The 22,668-nt window shown below is 38.7% G+C and overlaps 1 protein-coding gene across 2 annotated transcripts; it reads left to right on the top strand.

The window, feature by feature from the left end:
• Positions 1-789: 789 nt before the first annotated feature.
• On the top strand, positions 790-20,773 carry C21H21orf91 (chromosome 21 C21orf91 homolog). 2 transcript variants are annotated; one of them, XM_049824906.1, is made up of 5 exons: positions 790-1,138; positions 1,587-1,716; positions 15,056-15,589; positions 18,840-18,902; positions 19,969-20,773. In XM_049824906.1, exons 2-5 carry the CDS (start codon positions 1,593-1,595, stop codon positions 20,127-20,129), a joined length of 882 nt encoding a protein of 293 aa, XP_049680863.1. In that variant the 5' UTR covers positions 790-1,138; positions 1,587-1,592; the 3' UTR covers positions 20,130-20,773. The 2 variants fall into 2 exon arrangements, with proteins under 2 accessions (XP_049680863.1, XP_049680861.1); XM_049824904.1 differs by having other exon boundaries at positions 790-1,146.
• The last annotated feature ends 1,895 nt before the right edge of the window (positions 20,774-22,668 follow it).

The following is a 22,668-nucleotide window of genomic DNA, read 5'->3' as shown; positions in this document are numbered from 1 at the left end:
ACCTGTTGTACATAGTTTCCGTCAGTTGTGGAAATTCTCAAGCCGATACGATCTATCAGTTGTGGCTTCATGTACGAAGCACAAGCACAGATCTGGCTTGCTTTTGCTTTCTATTCAGGTCATACAGCCTGTTCTTGGTGTTTTCCATCACGTCAAATATGTGCACTTGGGACTCAAAGACTGTTTCTCTCTTATGCACGCTCCCCTTTCTCCTCCATCTCCTGCCTTCCATGCACACCAACTTCTAACCCCGTTCAACAGTTACACTTTTTTTTTCCTTCCTCCATAGGTACATGAAGCAAAACCCAACAACAATCCCTGAGGAGCAATTTTTATTTCCTGGGAAGCTCAGGCTAGAGTAATCCCATCCTGAGCCATTAAAGGACATAGCTAAAATTCAGCACAGATTTGCCAGTTCTGTGCACACACGCGTGGCAGCAGATCTTGACTTTATTCCCTCCCTGCCGTTCGGCAAACCCACCCTGGCCTCAATTCCTCTACCCTTTTTTTTTTTTTTTTTTTTTTTTTTTGGCATTTCTAACGAAACCTTATCAACACGAATCCCGAGGGCACTCCGTATCATGTATCACCAGCTAATTGAATGCAAATGCACGCTGGGATAACTGCAGAACTAGGCCCCAAACGAGGTATCAGCACCGCCACTCCGATGACGCCGGCTGGCCCGCCCGCTCGCCTGCTCCCCCGGGACGGGGCGGGGCGGGGCGGGGCGGGGGGCGGGGCTGCCGCGGCGCCGGGCGGACTTCCCCTCATCCCCCGCCCCGCCCCCGTTCCCCCGCGCGGGGGAGGCACTGCAGCCGCGCTCTGGGAGAGCCCAATACTGCCGGGGAGCAGGGGAGCTCCCGGTGGCTGTGGCCGCGCGGAGGGGCGGGGAGGCGGCAGCCGCTCGCTCCTTCCGCCTCACCGCCCTTCATGGCCCTGCTCTGAGGCGACGTCAGCCGCTCAGGTGCGGCGGAGCGCGGCCCTAGGGCCCAGCCCCCTCTACCCCCCCCCCCCCCGCAGGAGCATTGGTCTCGGCCGGAAGCGGCGGGCGGTGCCTGGCGCCAAGCTCCGGCGGCGGAGGCGCTGGCGGCCGAACAATAGTGGAGCGCGGCGCTGGGGCGGGCGGCGGCGGGGAACGGCGCGGCGGTGAGCGGGGCCGGGGCGGTTCTAGCGGTGGCGGACCGTCCGTGCCGCCGGTGCGCGGAGGAGGGAGGCGGGTGGGTGATGCGGCGCCTGTGGATGGAGCTTGGCGGGGAGCGGGACGGGACGGGCCAGCCTCCGGACGAAAGGAGGGGTGCGCGGGCGGGAAGGCGGCGGGAGGGCTCGGTCGCTGTGCGACCTGACCGCTGCCCGCCCCCCCCCCCCCCCCCCGCGCTCTTAGGAAGAAACTTTCCTGGGACGCTCCCTCCCTCGTTCCGCTCTCGGCCTGGCGTGTCGGGGCGGGCCGGGGCCGGGGACCGGGGGGGGGGGGGGCGGCGGCGGCGTGGTGTGGTGCCGCCGGCCGCCTCCCCAGGCGCGGGGCGGCTGGTGCTTCGCCGGGGTGGCGGTTGAAATAACGGTCCCGTCCCTTGTCGCCACCCCCTAAGGGCACTATGAACGAAGAGCAGTTTGTGAGCATCGACTTGGACGATGACAACGTCTGCAGCGTCTGCAAGCTGGGGACCGAGAAGGAAACGCTCTCGTTCTGCCACGTTTGTTTTGAGCTGAACATCGAAGGTAACGTTTTAAAGCGAGTCATCTTCGTCAAATTTTGGTCACAGACTGCTTAGCTTGGAGCCGAGTGTGAATTGAGCTTACCTGAAAGCTTTCGTAAAGGCTTAGCTTTGAAAACATGTATGCTTAGAAAGTTTTCTTGCTGGCCAGGCTAGTTTGTTACATACCCAGGTAGCTCATTTCCAGCGAAGGTGGGTGCCCTAGCTGCTCTAGCGCCGGCTCCCCTAGTTGTAAAGATGTACCCACCTTTTGAGAGCTTCTGAGATGTCCTGGTGTTAGTTTCACTTTCTGGTATTAGACCTCTGGTGTTAACTCAGATCGTCAGGAGTTTGTCTCCTGCCTTTGTTCAGGATTTTTGTTCAATAGATAGAGGGGTCTGTGTATAAAACTTACTTAAATTGCAAATTTTAAAGCACAATAGGGTTTTTTTGGAAGCAGATCAATGTTTCACTAGAAGTAATCAGAGGGTTATTTATTTTTGCCTTCATAGGGTGACAATACATGTAATATGATAAAACCGAGTTCATTGTCAAAGCTTCTTAAAGTTTGCAAATTATAAAGTGGAAATTTTGTTCATCTTTTAAAAGACTAATCTTGTAAGCGTAGTCTCTGGCCTCCAAAATGGTATTTTCAGAATGTCAAGCCTTGTTTTGCTAAAGAATTTACCTATCTTGTTGCTGCTTTTCATGCATGAATCAAGTGTTGGGCATGAATGAGCAGTAAATGAGTTATTTCCCTTTTTTAAGTGAAATAAGTATTTTTTGGAAGTGTAAATATTGTTGCTTGGTTCCAGTTATATAAAGTAGTATTTACCAATTGTACTTACATGTGGCTACCTAGAGTAATCTGTATTGATATGGAGCAATTGAATATGAAGATCTTAACGCTATTACGTGAATAGTCCCATTTCTTGATGATAGACAGTAAGATTTGCTGTGTCTCTGATACATATGGGAGTACACTAAAGGTCTTAAGATGAAGTCTTTCTGAGGGGAAAGTGCTATGAGGTATGAGCACTGTACCCAGTGATCTGGTTGCTTATTCTGAACCCTAAGAAGCATAAAACTGACTGGAATGTAGGGGGCTGTAAGGGTGTGTATTCCATACACTGTTTCTATTCTTCATCTGACTTTTAAGGCATGTATAGGTAATAAAATTTTGTTCTTACCTTACAGAAATCTGAAAAATGCATTAGCAAATTGGAATCACTTTTAAATACTTAGTTCTGGTTTGATTTTTTTTTTTAAAAAAATGATGCCTTTAAAGGCTTTGTTGCTACTAGAGGCAATATGTTTTAATCTGAATGATGCTTTCATAGTTCAGTAATAACTTGCACGCTTTATGCTTTTGTTTACAAGAGACATGCTTGTGTATTTGCACTTTTTTGGTAAAACACAGAGCAACTATCTAACCCAAGACAGCCTGTCAATCTGCTTCAGTTTTCTTACTGCTTTAAATTGATAGGCTTATGGTTCTCAATATGCAAAAAACCCCATATTGCCATAATCAGAGTCAAGTACTTCGATTACATTCAGAATCTAGTTTTGTTTTGGAAGTATTGAAACAAATAAAATAGGATGCATTAAAAAATTGCTGGATTGCTCCATTATTTAACATAAGCTGTGGATTTGTCAAAGTTACTTGTTATGGGTATTACTTTACAAAATGATTATGTTTTAGCTGGAATATTCCCCCCCCCCCCGAACTCTAAGTAGACATTAATAGTGAAGACTTAGTCTGTGCAGCAGACTACTTTGCATAATCTTCTAAAGTTTTGATTAATTTTAAAAGACGACTACTTGAATAGAATACTGATGAAAGCTCATCTGAAATTACATTCACTGTTATATTCTTAATCTCTTATTTTGCATAGTAAAAGAAAAGTATTAGTATCTTTGATCTTTATAGCATCAAAATATCTTAACTTCTGATATTCTGTCTTCTGTGTACCACTTTAAAAAGATATACTGTTACTGCTGTTATAGGGAGAGGACGTTTAAGGGCAGCGGAGATTGTGTAAGTGACTTTTTATAAAGAATCTTTATAAGACTTTTTGGCTGAACCGCTGCGTGAGCCAGCCCCTTACCATATCCATGCTCACATTCTTCCTACCTACTTTTGACATATCTACTGCATTCCTATATTTCCTGCAATAAAGACTATGATTTATGTACATCTAAAGTAATCTTTTGGCAACCCTGGGTAAGGAATGAAATGGATAATTCACTAACTCAGAATTTTATACTGGATGTTTTCATACTAACCTCCTGCTTATAGAATCATTTAGGTTGGAAAAGACCTTCAAGATCATTGAGTCCAACCATCAACCATGCCCTCTAAACCATGTCCTGAAGTACCCCATCCACTCACTTTTTGAATACCTCCAGGGATGGTGACTCAACCACTTCCCTGGGCAGCCAATTCCAATGTTTGACAACCCTCTCAGTAAAAAAATTTTTCCTAATATCTAACCTAAATCTTATATTATTATTAAAACATATATATATTATATCATATGTATTACTAAAATATTATTAAAATTCTATTTTAATGCACTTGAGATACATTATAACATAGCTACTTGTTGAACAGAGTCAACTGTAAGTTGTATAACTCTGTAGATGTGCTATCCTACACTTACAAATAAGTGTCCTTCTCACTAATAGTTTGCCTTTTTATTTAACATCATATTTAAAAATCCAAGCAATTAAAACACGTACATATATTTTTAAGTAATTCAGGAAGTGAAATAGGCTATTCTAAAAAGATATTGATGCAACAACTAGGTCAATGCTTTAAGGCTTGCTCATTTTTAGTGTTGATGTGCATGCATAACTTCTCCCTAAGCGAAGCAGGAAATCACTGCTGTTGAAGAACAGACAGGCTATTAGTCACAGCTCAGCATCTTGCAGCATGCTTAAGTACTCCCACTGTTTGCAGCACCCTGTTAACTTCCATGTATGAAATGCTGGAAGCGGGTTTCCCAATTTCCTTTTTTAAAAGGGTGTTATATTCTAGTGCTTTAACAAAACTCTTGAGAACAGTTCAGTTTACCTTTGTGCCAGTATCTGATTGCTTAAAGCTGTCTAAGGTAAATCCACACACTTGAAACTGATCTAGCCCAAGGCTTAGCCACCTGAATTGCCTCTGAAACCGACTTTCTCAAAGGTATATAAACAAAACACTATAGAAATATAATTTACTTAGCTGCACTTAATTACATTATAGATCAGTTATTGGTGAATCGTTGTGTCTTCTGACATCTGTGAGTTCAACAGCAGTACGTGTTTACTTGCGTGTAGATGGTAACATTGATCATCTTGGTTAAGTAAGAGGAGTAATTTGAAATGAATAAATCATAGACCATCCCCAACAGTAATGACTCGACAGATTTCTTCCTGGATCAGTGTTGTGATGTGTCTCAGCCTTTACCTTCCTGATGTTGAAGTGTATTTTCATAACCTTTTTTATGTTTGGACAATAGCTTGATAATGTTACATAATTGATAAAAACAACAAAAAAAATTATTCTTGTAGTCCTTTATTAGGGAAGACCACTATACAGAAAGCTTAATCTGTGGTCTGCCTTAAATAATTCTGAATGAGGAAGTTATTTACTGTGTCATAATTTTTTTAATACTAGATTTTAGACTTTTAATAAAATAAAATGATAGCTTAGCCTAAAATGTGATTGTGCTTCTTACTGAGTTTAGTTAATTCACAGAAACTGCTGGTTTGAGTGCAGCTTGGAGTTTAGCTGTGGTGTCTGTCACAGAATTTATTCAGAAGTGATATATATATATATGGATTATAGGGTCTGTTTCTCTGAAGTTGACTTAAGGAGTATTGGCAAAGTAAGGAGGAAGGGAAAGTAGGCATACAGAAACAAAGTCAAGCTGCAGGTTTAAACTTCCTCCTGTTATGTGTCATCAACTTTTCTTGAGGAACAGGGAAAGAGTAACTTTCTTAGCATAGTTCAGTAGTGCTAATCTTCAGTCTAAACGGGGTGTGGGAGCGTGTCTTGAAAGGGCAGTATTTTTGTCCCTGTTGCACTTGCTCTTGCAGCTCACTCAGTTTGAGGATTCATGCTCAGGGAGGCTCAGTGGACTGAGCTACACATACATACTTTATTGCAAAACTGGCTTTTGTGTCTGAAGGATCATTATCAGGTGATTTAGCACATCAGAATGCTAACGTGAGTCTTTAAAATATGCAAAATGCTTAAAATGGTCATTTATTATTTCATACGTGAGAAGTGAAGCTGATTCTGTACAGTGGTTTTAAAGTTCTAGATGGGGTTTAGAATATCCTGGTGTGGGTCTGCTGGAGTTTGGTATTGGCTTTTGTTGGCCTTGTGCAGACAAAGTGAACATCAGAGATTGTGTACTGTTTTGTTTTTCTGAGAAGGCATCACAGTAATCTCTGGATTGAAGTAGGAAACGTTTTAAATTAATGTGTAAGTGAATTGCATAAGCCAGGAAATAATGTGTTTTCTGTCAGTTTGAGACAAATTTCCTCTTTTTAATTTCATTATAATATGGGAAAATTATTAACTGAACTATGGTAGCAAATATGGTAGCAAATACTAATAACAGATCTGCAGGTTTAACTGGTGGTTGGGGGGAAATATATGAACACATAAAAATATATATGTGTGTCTATGTATAAAAAGTGTCTATGTATAAAAGCTGTCTGTATGTGTATGTATCAACAAAACAAAACCAAACCCTCTGCCTGAATATGGCATCCTACAAACTGCTTTGAAATTCCAGTTGTAGGATTTCCACATAAGAATGCAGTGCTGTATGGATATATCTGACTATGCTCTAATTCTCCTCTTAGGAGGATGTAACTATCTAGCCCATGTTGCACAGAGCATGCAAAGGCGACTAGAATGCTAAGCAGTTGTGCTGCCTGTGGTGCTGTTTAGAGTTCAGATATCTTCACATGGGAATGCATTGTGCAATGCAGATGTGTTCTTCGTTAATGAATGCTTTGTGATCCTCTGGACAATGCCTGTGGAAATCCCAGCTTCAGGAACTTAATACCTGAATGTATTTGTTCAAACATCAGACTTGTCTCTGAAGGTTTCAAAGTTGAAATTCTGTAATAATTACAGTTTAGTTTTACATTACTTGTCATAGATAATGTATCTGTCTGAACCTGGTTTCATGCGGGTATGTGTTAATGCAAAATTAGTTTAAAAATCTGTGAGTTTCTTGAAATTAGAGGGTTTGTAAAAGACAAAACCATAATAGAAGGGGAAAACGTGATTGAGCTGATTTTTATTTACTCTTTTGCTTATCTGGTGCTGCTAACTACGATAACATCTTGGAGAATGCTAGCTGACAAGCAAACTGGCTTGCTTCCATTTGTGTTTAAAGTTGAACAACAGCTGAATAGCAGATGATGGTTTGTATCCCAGGTCTTGCAATATAAAAGAAGAGATAGTGTAAATACTGGGCGTCTATTCCCCTGATTTCTGTTTATTAATTACACTTCCATGATCCTTTAAAGTGCTGATAGGCTCACAGCATTTGAGGCAATTTCAATGTCAGGTTGGTGCATCCTAGTCTCCAGGCTGAGACAAGGATGATATAAAAAAATCTGTCTTATTGCATAGCTTTTTTCCTATTAAGATCTATAAAATCTTGTGTAATATCATCATTCTGTGTTCTTTATGTTCATCTTAAAAAAAAAAAAAAGTGGTTTAGTTGTTAAAAGCTATAAACATTCAAATACCACTTTTTTCTTCTTAGACCATACAGAAAAATATGTCACTGGAATAAAATGGGTTGTAAGGTATAGCTGAAAGGATTGGAAACTGCTGTTTTAATTTCATTCTGTTCCGAAATAATTACACATCCTTCTTTTTTTCAATGTTAATGAAATAATAACCAATAAAATGTATTATTCTGGCAACAAAAGCTAAAAAATTTCATCACTGCCCTTTAGGCTAGACAGATGAGAACTTGGTTCAAGGTAACATTTGCAGTCCAGGGGTATGACTCATATCTGCAACCTTGCATGGACTTGTGGAACTTGCTGCAGTTTCCAGTAAACCTCTTAACTACGAATTCAAGTCCAAACATAGTTGGTGGTGTTATTCTTAATCTTCTAAGTGCCATATAAGTACCACTGAGTAATAGTAGAGCTGTGTGGCTAGTTCTAAAAGTACATTCTTGCATTTTCTATGTGTAAATTTGGGACGTTTGTACATGTAAACAAGCAAATCGAGCTGTTAATGTTACTTACCTGGCATCATCCAGAATACAGAAACACTGTCTCATGGCTTCCATTCTCTTCAAGGTCAGTTTAATTGATTTTTTTCTTCCAAAGTGTGAGACCTCTTTAACATAGTAGCTCCTGCAGTGAAGTTTTCATCAGAATGTATTGGCTTGTCTAATACAGTAGTAAAGTCTCTTCTTAGTGAAGTAGTTTATAGGGAACATGAATTTTGAAAATGTGTTTAAAGGGTCAGTTGGATCTCTGTTCTGTTTTATATAGTATGTCTTTGCTATGTACTAAAATACAAATGAGCTAATAGAAATGCAGTGGGAGATGATTTGTATGCATATTTGATGTATGGAATGCACTGGCTTTATCATATGAAAGTGAGGAGAGAACTTTATGAACAAGATGATATCTAGTCTTTACCAGGTGTCTGGTTTTGGAAGTTAATGAATGGCACTGGCATTTTCCTTCTAGCCAATCTCATAAATCATAAGATTTAACTCTCAAATGAAACTGCATGCATACACTTAAAAATAGTAGTTGGCTTTAAGTCTTGTCAGGCAGATGTATATGTCTCTAAAGATCCCATTTTTCAGTGTTGGCAGAATTGTACAACTGAAGCGTATCAGTTTTCCCCAGCTCTTGTCATTTGAACATGTGGATGACTTGCTGTCTTAGGTTATCATGGGCTGGTTTTATTTAATGTATTTTGAACAGGTCTTGGGACCTGCTTTTCTATTATAAGAACCCCCCTCTTTCAGCACTCTTAATAAGCAGACTAAGATGCAGCTGTGGCTTAAAATAGACGTGAACATGTAATGTCTTGTGAAACATTTGTCTGCTGCAGGTTTTAGCGCTGTACACTAGGTAAACCAAACTTGAGCTCATCTCATCTTTGTGTTCCTAGTGGACACTAGCAGATGTTCAGGAGCTGTTTTGTGAGCTGGCCTGTTCACAGAGCAATATACTGTGTGCGTGCGAGGAGGGGAGCAGCAGCTGGGACGTTTCAGAATGTGTAGTGAAAGCCGGGGCTCCTAAAGTAGGCAGCCACAGACTGGTGCCCTTCACAAGGGTTCATGCTTGCTTACAGGATTAAAGGAAAAAGCATAGGTGCCTAACACAAATCTTTCTAGAGGTAACTATTTAAGATGAGGTGAGTTGTGCCCGAGAACCGTTTCTTCACTGGCTACGAAGGCAGCCTCCACAACTAGCTAAAACTACAGGTGTACCTTTTCTAAGTGTTCTGACTTAAACAGTTAATTTTACCCATGTTGCCAGTACTATACAGATTTGTTTTATGAAGTGCATTCACTCTCCTTTGACTGTCCTTAATAACCACATGTACTTTACACATTTATGGAAGCTATATATATGGTGGATGCCAGTGTTATACTGAGAAGGCAGCTTTTCTTTTTCTTTCTCTATGGTCAGGTATAAATCTTAGCCATTAGTATTTATAAATTCTTTAAAGGGACTTTAATATGGCTTTAATGTAGTACAAACTTATAATTGACTATTCGTGTGTCTAGAAGTATTCTTGTTAATTTTAGTTCACTTCATCTTAAATTCTGGGGGTTTTTTTCCTCTTCAGCTGTTCAAGCTAAGGTTATTCACCACTGCAAAAACAATTAGTTTCCAGCATTGCATTACAAATTGCTAAGAAGGGAATGCATGCTTTCTTTAACATTATTTCCAGCTGATGGAGCTGAAAGACCAAATAAGAAGGTTTTTTAAAAAACGAATAACAAACAAACAAAAAAAACCACTGTGGAAGATAAACAAGTAGGCTAATGATTACTGATTTTCTTTTTTTTAATGAAAACATTTGTTTCTGAAGGGATGTGAAGTAGTCTGGGAATTCAAGAGCATTCCTTTTGAATTGAACTTTATTATTGTTAGAATCTCCAAATAAGACAGCTATTCTAGCCAGCTTTATATATAAATGTGAGCAAACATTTCAATGTAGTTCTGTATCTTTATCATGAAGAAGAGTATATATAGTTCTCGGTGAACCAGTTACAAGGGCACAAGTAAAGTCTTTATGGATGTCTTCCCTTAAAAAAAAAAAAAAAAACCAAACCAAAACACACAGATTTTAATATGATGGAAACTGATTTGCTTTCACGTACGAGTGCTTTAAAATGGGGTGGAATGTGAGATGTGATTACACACCTGGTTATATGGTAAATACTCTCCCTGCTCTCTGCTGCTTTGCACTTATGAATAACTAGAAGTTACAAAAATGTATACTACTTTATAAATTGTGTAATTGCTAGTCATTTATTTACAAAATTATTTTACAGGACTGGATTAGGACTCAGTATGTTGAGAACTATACCAGTATAGAGGAAGAGTTTCTGCCTTGCATAGCTTTAAAATTGAAATGCTCCACTTCCCCCCTGCCCCCTCTCCCCAAAATACTAGGCTCTTAAGTAAGCAGCCCTGTTCTCACAAGTGCTCAACATAGAAAGATATTGCTGGGTAATTTGATACCATTCCTATTTCATCTAGGACACATGGGTTACCAGAATCAGAAGCAAATAATGGATGGTAAACACTTACTGAGATTCTTTTATGATTTGTCTTGAGGTTTGGCATTATCCTATGAATCTTGTTCACTTGAGGAATTGTCTCTGGCATGAGCTTGTTTTCCTAATAGCATCTGCTGTCTTAAGTTAGATATGGTCTTCTAGATGTTACTGAATTTAGGTGGATTTTTTTTTTCCTGCAGATAAAGCATTCCTGCTCTTGATGGTTGTGGGCTTTTTGCTGCTTTTTGCAGTTCTTTTTCCTTCTCTGAAAAAATACGTATGAAGGGTAGGACATACTTGGACATAGTCTGCAATCCTCTTCTTGGAAAGTAAGATAAAGGACAAATATACACATACCTAAATATGTGTTGGGGGGGGGGGGGGGGGGGGGGCGGGGAATGTTGATGGTTGTATGATTGCTGACTTGAAGAACCAGCCTAAAAATAAAAAGGTTGAGATGGGTATTAGCAAACAGGAATGTTGAGACAAAACTGAAACCCTGTGAAAATCCCCATAACTCACAATAGCTGTTCATCAAAATTACGATATTACTCCTTTTAATATACGGAAGTCCTTCATTGCTTTATTCATCTCTTTGTGTATAGTGTTGAATAAAGTAATGTGTCTTCTAAGACTGAATCATCTTTATATATCATTTGTTTGACCCACGCCAATTTACCAGCTGGTAGATTTTTCTGCAGTTGTGATGAAGGAAAAAATATGAAGTAAGCTGAATGGAGTATTAAGTCTTACCAAAAAGAAATAGGCATCTTTGCTGCCTTGTAAAGGTGATGGTATTGCCCGCAACAGGAGGATTTGTGTCAAAGAAGCGTACTCTTACTTGCTGTAATACTTGTACGTCATTACTAGTTTGTGCTGGCACAGCCGCTGCTGTGAATGCTCAGCTCTTGGGATGCAATTCCGGAAGGTTAGTGGCTGATGTTCTCTGTATAGGAAAGAGCTGTCACCTCAGTACAAAAGAAAGATTGAGGGTTGGTTTGGGTTTTGGAGGATTTTTTTGCATGTGTTTGTTACAGTAGGAATCCAAACCAGTTACATGAAAGCTGAAGCAAATCCGTTAGCAATTCTGTACAAAACCATTTTGGTTTTGTACATTTTCTGTTCCTTACTGTATTGAAGAGTATTTAGACTGACCCTTTTAGTTTTTTTCAGTGGAGTAAAAGATGGGGAAGGATGTAAATTCGGGGGGGGGAGGGTCAGCAGCAGAATGGGGAGTGTAGTCCTGTATACTGGAAGTGTTTTGTAATACTTGCTCTATGCTCAGAAATAGTGACATTATGGCTAATATGTGGCATATGAATAGCAAAACTTAGACTTTTACAGAAGAAAAAATATTACTTCAATAGTTGCTAATTTCAAGCATACCCAATATCACTGAGTTCTGATAAAACAGCATTCTTTCAGCAGCGTGCCTCTGGAGTGGGGAAGTTAACAATGTTCAGAACTCTTTTAAAAGATAAATTTGTCAGAAGGAAAGAGTTGAGTAATCTTGAACTTATGGCTTAGTCATAAGTCAGATGGGGCTTCATAAAGTCATGCTGCACTTGGGGGTTTTTTGTGTAACTGAAATTGTTGTTTATTTTATGTGGTCTCACTTGTGCTATTGGACAAGTAACATTTATTCTTACTGAAATAATGAAGCAGAAAGCCTCAAAGGAATTTAAGTGATACGGTAGTATCTATCATTTGTTGTACAGGTGTTTCTTTTGTGATTGCCCCAAAAGTGATAGTGTGTATATTATGTGAGGAAGTGTAGTCTGACTGGGTTCTTCACATGTGCCAGGCAGAGGACTTAACTGCAAGAGGTCATGCCTCTAGAACCAGCTCTGGGAATATTTCATTACACTTGCATTTTTTGCTGTTTTTAATAAAAACACTGCAGTAGTTCTTTCCCTAGTTTTGGGGAAGGAGGAGATGCAGAGGGGAATAAAGAAGTAAAAACTTGGTAGGTATACTTAATTTTTTGAGTTGGGAAAACCATGGTATCCTGAGGGCAAAACAGATGGTAGTACCTATTAGCAGCCGTGAACTAGAAACAATCTGTGCAAAACTACATTTGTCCCAGACTTACTAACTGTACTTTCTGCAGTTTTCTTCCCTCTTCTTCGCCAAATCTTCAATTATTTGCTTTAGACAGGATTACTCTGTTCTGTGATCAGAAAACATTGGCTTCATTCATTCATTCATCTTATGGTCAAATTGTTAGGTGGGTTCATGATTGTTTATCATATAGAAAAATTGTGTAAAACTTATTTTTCAGCCAACCTGAGGACTTTTTCTGTAAGTAAAAGAAAGCGCTGTAAGCATCAGCAGCGTAGCATGTTGAAGAATCACTTGGGTAAAGCAAATAACATTGAACAAATAATTCTTGTTTTGTAGGGTTTGCAGTGTTGTGAATATATGCCTTATACCTTCAATTGACAATGTTTGCTCTTCCCTGTGGCTTAAAGCTTTAAGGGTTTCCATCATGCTCCTACAGTTAAGCAGACTTGCTATATTTAAATTGTGCTGATAAGTCATGAAACAAGTTGTTACTTTCCTCGTTTTCACTAATGTTTATTTGGTGGGGTTTTTTTAAGTCCCTGTGAAGATAGAGAGGGAAAATAGACTTGCGGGTAGGCAGTAGATCATGTAGAGATTAAGATTAGTCAGTGAATGTCTATTTGCTGAAAGAGGTTGAAAGATAGTTTGAAGTGTAGAATGAGAATCTTGACTCTGTACCCATGAAGACAACATCTGTCTTAGTACTTTGCTGAAGAACTTCTTTAAAAGGTGCCTCTGGTTGGGATGTGGTTTTTGTTTGTTCTAATACTTGGTTCATGGGCAGGAGTGTCTGTTTTCATGACCTTACCTTTCTCCCCTGCTGTTAAGAACAAAATAAATTCCACTACTGTCCTCATTCATTTTCCACTCTTTGTCATTTTACCCAATAAATTTTGTGTATATGCTTACAAACTCAACCAGAACAGTAATGCTCTTGAGTTTCAATGCTGCCCATAGAGTGGAAAATCAGAAGTTCGTAATGGCTACTCTAAGTGTTTCAACTCCCTAACTTTAAACGCCAGTTACCAGCAAATGAGATAAACAAAATGAAGTGCTTGGATTTGTTTTCACTAGTTTCATGTTAAGAATTTTACTTTTGTAGCTTAGTTTTGAAAGTAGTTTGGGAATTTACAGAATTTAATCACTTAACAGCTTATCATTTGTTAATCATTTGGGGTGGAGGGCTTAAAGTTTACCACAAGAATTTAAGAGGGTAAGTCAGGTATAACTGAGGATTGTTGTAACATGCAGCTTTCTGCTGATTGCTCATGAAAGTCTCTATTATAAAATTTTACCTGTTGCATTTCTTGGTTTTTCTTTTATTTTAATCACTTTTATATACTTCTTTCTGTGCTAAAAGGTAAAATGGCTGCAGCTTGGTTCATGTCGCCTAGTTTCAAAGATCAAATTACATTATCATATGTTGATTTAAATATTCTGTCATTAGCAAGCATTGCGCACTTTCAAACAGTGGTTCACAGGTATATTGTTGTTTGTGATGAGGTACTTGTTTGATGAAATTGTTTTTCATTATATTGGGAATCTCCCAAGTAGTATACTGGGTGTTCAGATAAATGACGAACTGTCCAATATTGTGGGCTTGGATACTGAATCTACTGCACAGATGAATCTGAAGAAAAATAAATATCCACTGAAGTTGCAGAAAGTTATTTTGTACTGGAGTACTATTAACTTTCCGAAATAGTCAGTTCTCATACCATCTGTGTTCACTCACCAACTGTAGATCTTCACAGATTGTGTTCCTTTTTAACATGTCAATCACTATCAATTACTTTGAGGTTTGAGTAACTTACCTGCTGTAGCTATTTGAATAGTCCTTGAAGGAGGACAAGTAAAGAGGAGAATAAACATCTTACATGAAATGAATCTTTTCATCTTACATGAAATGAATTTCAGGACAGTTTAGTGTTGGCAAGTGTTGACAGTATTAGACCTAACTTACCTAGCTAGGCTGAAGGCTTGTACCAATGCAAAATAATAAACTAAGACTGAAATCTGAATTATTTTGACCGCTTGTATGACACAAGCCCACACACTGCAGTATTTGTTGAGCAGATGGCTCATAACGTTATCCCTGGAAGATGGGAGCATGAATGACTGCTCTCAAAATGCTCTTCAGTATTGTTCTATAGAACTTTCTGATACATAGCTGGTATTGCTTTACAGCTTACACACTTGTGCATAGGTGTGATGCAATATGTACAGTTAGCAGATTGGTTCATCTACATTATCATCCAAGAGGCACATGCAGGTAATCTATAATTCCTGCACTAGAGATTACTACGTGCAAAATACTTTATATGCTAAGGACTCAAGACTGAGTGGAACTTCAAAAATTGTGGACTATCATATATCCTTGTTTACTAGAGTGATTAGACTGTTAATAGGAAAGGATCAGTTAAGTTTTTGTTTTCTTGGTTGCTTGTGAGTAAAGATTTTGAAAAATCAGTTGAGTATACATTAAGTGAACTTTTTTCTATTGTGTCTTTACAGGAGTACCAAAGTCAGATCTTCTACATACAAGATCTTTAAGAGGGCACAGAGACTGCTTTGAAAAATTTCACTTAATAGCAAATCAGGACTGTCCACGATCAAAACTCTCTAAAAGTCCATATGCAGAAGTAAAAAATATCTTGAGCAAAAAAATTAACTGGATCATACAGTATGCACAAAACAAGGATTTAGACTCTGATCCTGAAAGCTCAAAAACATCCCAACACCAGCTTTTTAACTTCAGACATCAGACTGATAGAAAATTACTCCCACAGTTTGACTCCCCAGTACCTAGATACTCTGCAAAATGGATAGATGGGAATTCTGGACGCATCTCGGGCTGCTCACAGACTCTTTTGGAACAAAGAGAATCCACTGATTTCAGACTTGGCGTGTTACAAGAAACAGGTGCTACCTTCTGCTGCAGCAGTGTTTTGTGGTCTAATCACAACCAAGTCCAGAAAGCTGAAAAAGTTGAAGGTGATTCACTTCCCAGTGTTCATAGAAGGCATCCTCAATACAGCAGGGAAGAATGTAAGTATATATCTATTCACATGCAACCTAGCAAGCAAGGGCATTCTTTGAAATATCTCTTGGCCACATAATGTCCCCACAGGGCATTAATTTACATTCTGAAATCCAGCTTTTAACAGTTTGGAGTTACTGTAAAATCTGTGAAGGAAAAAGTTCCATGGCTAAGCAAATAGCGTGGAGGGTTTGGTTGTTGGGAGGGAGCTGGTTGGTTGTTTTTTTAATTTTCCTGTTAGTTATACCTCAGTGTGATACAGGACATGCCTAACTTACACAAAAAAGTTACTGTTGCGGTCACTCCAGTATGTCAGTCCTGGCAGTTGCACAGTCATGCCTGTGGAGATTACTAAGCTCCTGAACATAACTGTTTTTACTGAACTTGTGCAGTGCCTTGAGTTACATTTTAGAGAGCTGCCCTAAGCAATAGGGGAAATTAGAGGTAAGGTAGCAGAGCAAACTTGTGAAATAACATGAAGTTAAACATTCTTAATAGTAGCAGGCTTTCCTTGTGCATTTTACTAATTTTTTTTTTCTATTTATTGAGCATAAGAAAATGGGAAGGTCCTTATGCCACCATGTCCTCTTAAAGGCTGTAGCAGTAGATCTGGGCAATCTTTTGATGACAGTGGTGATACTGAAAGCAATGGAAAATAAGTTTTCCAGTTATTTAAGAAGGTCACCAGAAGAACTGTTTAGAAAAATCTAGGATATTGGAATCTGGAATCAGCCTATATGAAGTGTTTGGACTAAGTTCCTAGAGATCTCTGCAGTTACTATCCTGCTTTTAGAACAGTGCCTGGTCCTCAATGGAATACATCCACTCTTACTTTTGTAGATGAGGGAAGTAATTGGGGAGGGTTTCTGAATTTCAGAAGACCTGAGAAAGAAGACAAAGGCTGGTGAATATTCAGTGGAAAACTAGGTGATGAAAAACAAGGTAATAATGGAATTCAGAATGTCAGAAGACAGAGTGAGAAAGAGGTTCTGTAAAAAGTTGGAATCTGTTTCTTTAGGCTCCTGGTTTTTTAACAAACCAACCAACCTGTCCTTGCACAGTTTGGTCATTTCTCATTCTTTATAAAAAGATATTATTTAACTGCTGTATGATGCTTTTGTAGTGAATTAGTAGTCTTAAAGCCATAAATCAAAACAGATATGCTGTGCTGTTTGACCACTTGTCCTCTGGAGTCATAAATTGGGATTACATAAACCAGGACAGCACTTAACAGAGGAATTGTGAAAGCTTGACCTGGTTTATGGGGTTATCTGAACTGAAGTTAGTGACTTGGAATTTATCTCTCTGATGTCTGATTTTGGGACAGGGGAAGATAAAGCTGTTTTGAGCACCGTAACAGATTCTTTTTTTTATTCTGTTATGACTGCATAATGCACTTTTAAGGCAATTTTGCATTGTATTACAAGTATTCGTTTAATCTTTTTGCAGTATTTAGCTTTAAAAGACATTCATTTGGAGACTCTATGATTATATAAAGTTTGTATTTTGGAGAAAAATATAGTCAGATTTCCTCTGCCAGAATTAGGTACCTTCTTATTGCAGTAACTCCACTGTAATGACATAGCAGTCTACTAAAGAAAAAAAATATCTATTGTTAATGTAATTTTAAATAGCTTGGCCAATATTTCTTTGTAATTTACCTCAGCAACAGCTAGAATAATGTTTTATCATTTAAATCCGGTGTTCTGTCCCTTTTCCTTCTGTATCAGAATTATGTGACATGAAACAGTCCTATCCTGATGTGCACACACGAAATGTGTGAACCTGCCTATCCGCTACAGTTGATGAAATATTGACAATAATGAAGAAATGGGAAGTAACTTCCTACTACTGGGTATAAAAGGGGGAAAAAAAATCTTGACATTTTTATGAAGCTGTCAATTACTGTATTAAATCCAATCAGGGTTTTCATGGAGCTTAAAGGGTGGTAAGATGCAGGAAAGGAATCTTCAGTTGTATTGATAGCCGAAGGTAGGAAGGAGCACCACTGTACCTGGCTGTTAGAGGAGAAAGGTGAATCTGTGTCACTCTTAAATGGCCTTACGTCTTGAGTAACAAGTAGGCTATCTTTAGCTGCTGCCAACTTCTTTGGTCTGGCACTACTGACAGAAAGTTAATATCCCACAACTGCAAGATGTGAGAAAGATTGAAAGAGAAGGCTTAGGATAATCAAATAATCCTGTGAGTAGGTAAAAATTATCCTTAACGCTTTAATTTTACAACATAGAAACCTCTTGCACTGAGAAATCTCTGAACAAAAGCTGCATGTTTGCAGCGTAGGTTTTCTTCAAGTATGCAGTGAGAGCTTTGCTAAGCTGCAGCATCGTTTAAATATTTAAAAATTACAAGGTCTTAAAGCCTGTTTCAGTGCCTTGTATCCTCCTGTGGTGTGATCAGGATTGTCAGTTTTCACCGTGCTGCCAAGAGCATCTCAGCAGCAGGTATGGCAGGGTTGAGGAATTTCTAGGAAGCGGGCCAGTGCTTCCCCACTTGTTGCTGTTGATCGACAGCAGCATAGAGTACTTTCACAATTCTGTCCTCTGAGGTTTAATCTATTTTTTTATGAGGATAAGTGTACACATAACGTGAGATACAGAAGGGGTTTTGAATGATGCAGAGGATCTTTTAGTTCTCACTAGGAGCAATGCAGAAGATCTTTTAGTTCTCACTAAGAACATAGCACAAGAAAGTGAGAAGTAAACCTATTTTTATATGCTGGTCTTTATATCGGACTAAGATTTTTCTTCAGCATTTGCCACGGAGTTACTCAGTGGAAACTATGTACATTCTTCTATGCATAAAGCACAAAACTTGATAGCCAAAATGGGTAGCTGTGTGCTGAAAATTCTGTCCGGAAGCTGTGTCCTGTAGGCTCGCAAATGCAGCAGGACTTACCTCAGAATTGTCCACTTGCAGTCAGAGGAAGGTAAAGTATTCAATGGTGTCAAGCAATTTACAAGCAATTCTGATTCTGGACACTGCTGTTTTGGGGACTTGAGTTTCCAGCTTTTTGACACTGAAGAAAGGGCTTTCCTGTGGGGTAAATTTTTGTCTATGACAACATAAAAGAGAATTTTCAAACTTTCCATAAATGATTGATGAATAACGTTGCCATTGACTTACTGCCACACATTTGTTGATTATTAGGATACAAATGATGACAAACTGAGAAAATAGGAGTCTGTTTAGGGATGCTTATGTGACTTTGGTAGTAGTAATAACATTTTATCGTTACAGTGACTATGATGACTTCTGGAGAGTTAAAGCAACTTAATGAAAAACTGCTCAAGCAAATCCAGGGTGAGAATTTTTCAGTACTCTGTTTTGTGTTTGTGTTGCTTTGTAGTAAAGACAATTTTGTTTGAAAAAAGAAAATGTAATGGCTTTCCTGTCAGTTAAGTTTTGAACTGGACCTATCATGTTTCCGTATAAAAAAAGAAACTTCCAAGTTGCTTTTATTATGTAACCTCCCTGGGTGTTGCAAACTGGCACTTTGAAGAATACAATATTTTATTTTAAGGGGTTTTTTGACTGGAATCATAGAATTGTTTACATTGGAAAAGACCTCTAAGATCATAGAGTCCAACCATTAACCTAACACTGCCAAGTCCACCACTAAACCATGTCCCCAGGCACCACATCTACACGTCTTTTAAATACCTCTGGGGATGGTGACTCAACCACTTCCCTGGGCAGCCTGGTCCAATGCTTGATAACTGTTTCAGTGAAGAAATTTTTTCTAATATCCAGTCTAAACCTCCCCTGGTGCAACCTGAGGCCATTTCCTCATGTCCTATCATTTGTTACCTGACAGAATAGACCACCACCCACCTCACTACAGCCTCCTTTCAGGTAGTTGTAGAGAGCAATAAGGTCTCCCCTCAGTCTCCCTTTCTCCAGGCTAAACAACACCAGTTCCCTCAGCCGCTCCTCTTAAGACTTGTGCTCTGGACTCTTCACCAACTTCATTGCTCTTCTTTGGACACACTCCAGCACCTCAATGCCTTTCTTTTAGAGAGGGAGCAAAACTGAACGCAGTATTCAAAGTGTGGCCTCACTAGTGCAGCGTACAGGGGGATGATCACTTCCCTGCTCCTGCTGGCCACACTATTTGTTACAATTGAAATCAACTTCATTTTGAGTTACAAAGTGATCCACCTTGGCTGGGTTCACCTAAAACTATAAACTGGTGACCTGTTCAGTTCACAACGCATACTCCAAGCTGCTCTGGAACCAGAAGAAGTGTGGTGTTCTTGTGCATAAGTCCACTTGTATGTCTGTGTCTTTCATAATAATGTTCAGCACTGCTTCTTAACTCTATGAAAGTACAGGGACCAAGTGCATTAACCTGATAATATTCTTGCAGATGTATTTGAAGAGCTGACGCAGCAAGTTCAAGAAAAGGACTCTTTGGCCTCAGAGCTCAATGTCCGTCATATTGCAATTGAGCAGCTGCTGAAGAATTACTCCAAACTGCCATGTCTACAGATGGGACGAGCGGGGATGAAATCAAATGTCCCCATATAAACGGGATGGAACTTCTATCCCCCTATAGAGCTTTCCCTAACGAACAGCTTTGTTAACCATTAAGTTACAGCTGCACAGATATTTAGAAGCTTTTGAGGAAACTTGGGCAGCTTTCTCTTTGCATTCATAATCCATGAGAAGTCTTATTCCTCTTTGGTTTTAACAAAAAAGGCAAATGTTTTAGTTATTAAAATCTACTGTAATAAGGTTTATTCATAGTTAGGGATTTTTTTTTTGCCCATAACTACGCATGAGCCTTGAAATGAGTTCTGTGTTTTGTTGATAATAAAATTGTTTCTAACAAAGAATGACCTGAAGCCTGTAAACCTGCCTCCTTCATACAGAGGAAAAATAAAAATTCAAGTTTTGATCAGGTCTGATCATATTACATTCTAGAGAGCTTTAAGGAGAAAACAGTATTAATGAAACTCATGGGGTTTTATTTATTATGAGCAATATTTTATTATTGAAATTTTATACTAAATAAATATCACTATTTTAGGTACTTTTCCAGATCTCTTTATAAAATATCTGAATTACTCTGTGTAATGTTTATGCCTTGTGTATGATTGTTTAACCTTTTTCAGGTCTGTATCTTTCATGATACAATTTAAAAAAAAAAAGAACCCAACTTGTTTCCCAAAGAGATGAATTTCGCGTGTTAAAAAAATGTGGTGCATCACTTATTTTTATCAGCTTTATAACTGAAGAATTTGGTTCATGAGAGATGTTAAAAAAAAAAAAAGCACAGCACTTCCTTTAAATTTAAAAAAAAATAATCCATACTTTGGTTTTAATGCATAGAAGTTGTTTTATATGTGAAATTTTCAATGCTGAAAAATTACTTTGAAGAAACTAAATAAATTTGTAATACTATATTACCTTGTTATGATTTCTTTATAAAGTTGGATCAGACTATGATAAAGCATTTTGATTTTGAAATGCAAATAGTGATATGTTATAAAACAGAACAGCCTTTGCTTTTTTAAAACTTTTATCAGTCTACCATACCAAGAAAACTCAATTAATCTTTGCCAAAGTTTGTTGAGCTCCATTTGCGTAACCGAAAGTTGCTGAGTTGCACTGAGAAAGTCAGCAGTGGGAGGAGAAATTCCCCCCCGCCCAGAGTTAGCCTTGTGCTTTCTGATTTTATCACTTCAAGTGAAAACTGAGTAATTTATATAGCTGAGCTGAAGGAATGACTAGCATGAAGAATGGTTTAGATTTGATTTTAAAATCAAACTGAGAAGTAAGCTGAAGTTCAGACTAGGTTTATTGATTGCCCTCCCTATAGTGATATCTGGACTACATAGGACAAGTTGATTAATTTTACTGGTTTTCTATAATGCATTTCTGGAAGGGCCCTGAATGGAGTTTGGAACAGCTTGAGAGTACGTATGAGTGGGGACTTGAACTTTGCTGTTTGCTTTTGTGGGAATTAAAAGCATAGCATCTACACTTTTAAGTCATTCCTACTACCTTCAATGTATTTTATTTTTGTTACATTAGATTAGGTTTTTGATCCAGGCATGGTTATGGGGGGGTTCTTTTGTTTTTAAGAGGGATTATAATTAGGAAGGATGACTTCTGGGACACGTAAGCTGTGGAGAAACAAATTTTTTTATGCTTTGCCTTCAATACGATTGTGAGTTGGGGAAAGGAAAGCATATACCTAGCATGTGGGCCTAAAACAAAATCTAACTATACAGCTGTTCTTTCTTAAGCCTAAGATGCAGAAGGGGTCAGCATGTACCTCAGCTGTCTGTCAGCTCTGAACTGGAGTTGCTGCTGCACATCTCTGTAGCCCAGAGGAATTTAAGATAGACATGGCTGTGTTCTTCGTTTAAAATAATGTGCTATAAGAAGATGCTCATACCATCACATGCATGGGATTTCTTTCCTCATTGCCTTCCTGACTTTCACTGGGAAATCTGTCTGGTGTAAATCTTGCATTAAATTTGAGTTGTTTCTGTGTTTGAAATGTTGATTCTTAGGGTATTCAGATACGAGATGCATGTGTTTTGAGCAAGTAGTGAACAAGCTTTAACAAGACAGAGGGGAAAAGACTTGCATTTGCAAAAATGGTATTTGAGGCTATGAACACCTATCAAATAAAATCCAGTTTAAGAGTCTTAACAGCTTAAAGTTTACCAGTTTTCACTTACATTATAAACTATTGCTTATTTAAAATGGTAACAAGAACTGGCCAGAAACGGGCATACTTAAACAGAAGGATGTTAATGAAAACCTCTCTGAAAACATAGGTAGAATTGCTACAGATTTTTTTTTTTTCCAATTGCTAGTGGTAAAGAGCAGAAACAGAATTCTTTCTTTTTTTAACAAAGGAACATACTACCAATAAAAACATTCACCTAAACTGAATCCTGAAACCTTTTGTTACTTTATTGTAGTGCCTGGAGACCCCAACAGTGAGAACACAGCTGCATCTAAGGCTGGATTAAACAGTAATTAAATTCACAAGGAGGAGTCTTGCTTGAGGAAAATGAGATCTGGATGAGTATAAAAGAGCATAGCACAA

This window comes from Accipiter gentilis, chromosome 21 (genome assembly GCF_929443795.1).
Source record: "Accipiter gentilis chromosome 21, bAccGen1.1, whole genome shotgun sequence".
In the NCBI taxonomy this organism is placed as follows: Eukaryota; Metazoa; Chordata; class Aves; order Accipitriformes; family Accipitridae; genus Astur; species Astur gentilis.
This window is presented reverse-complemented; position numbering and strand designations above follow the sequence as displayed.

Excerpts from the sequence above, each read along its gene's own strand:
- C21H21orf91 (XM_049824906.1), top strand. The coding sequence starts at position 1,593 with ATGAACGAAGAGCAGTTTGTGAGCATCGACTTGGACGATGACAACGTC. Across the intron at positions 1,717-15,055 it reads TTTTGAGCTGAACATCGAAG|GAGTACCAAAGTCAGATCTT; the intron begins GTAACGTTTTAA and ends GTGTCTTTACAG. Across the intron at positions 15,590-18,839 it reads TCAATACAGCAGGGAAGAAT|TGACTATGATGACTTCTGGA; the intron begins GTAAGTATATAT and ends TTATCGTTACAG.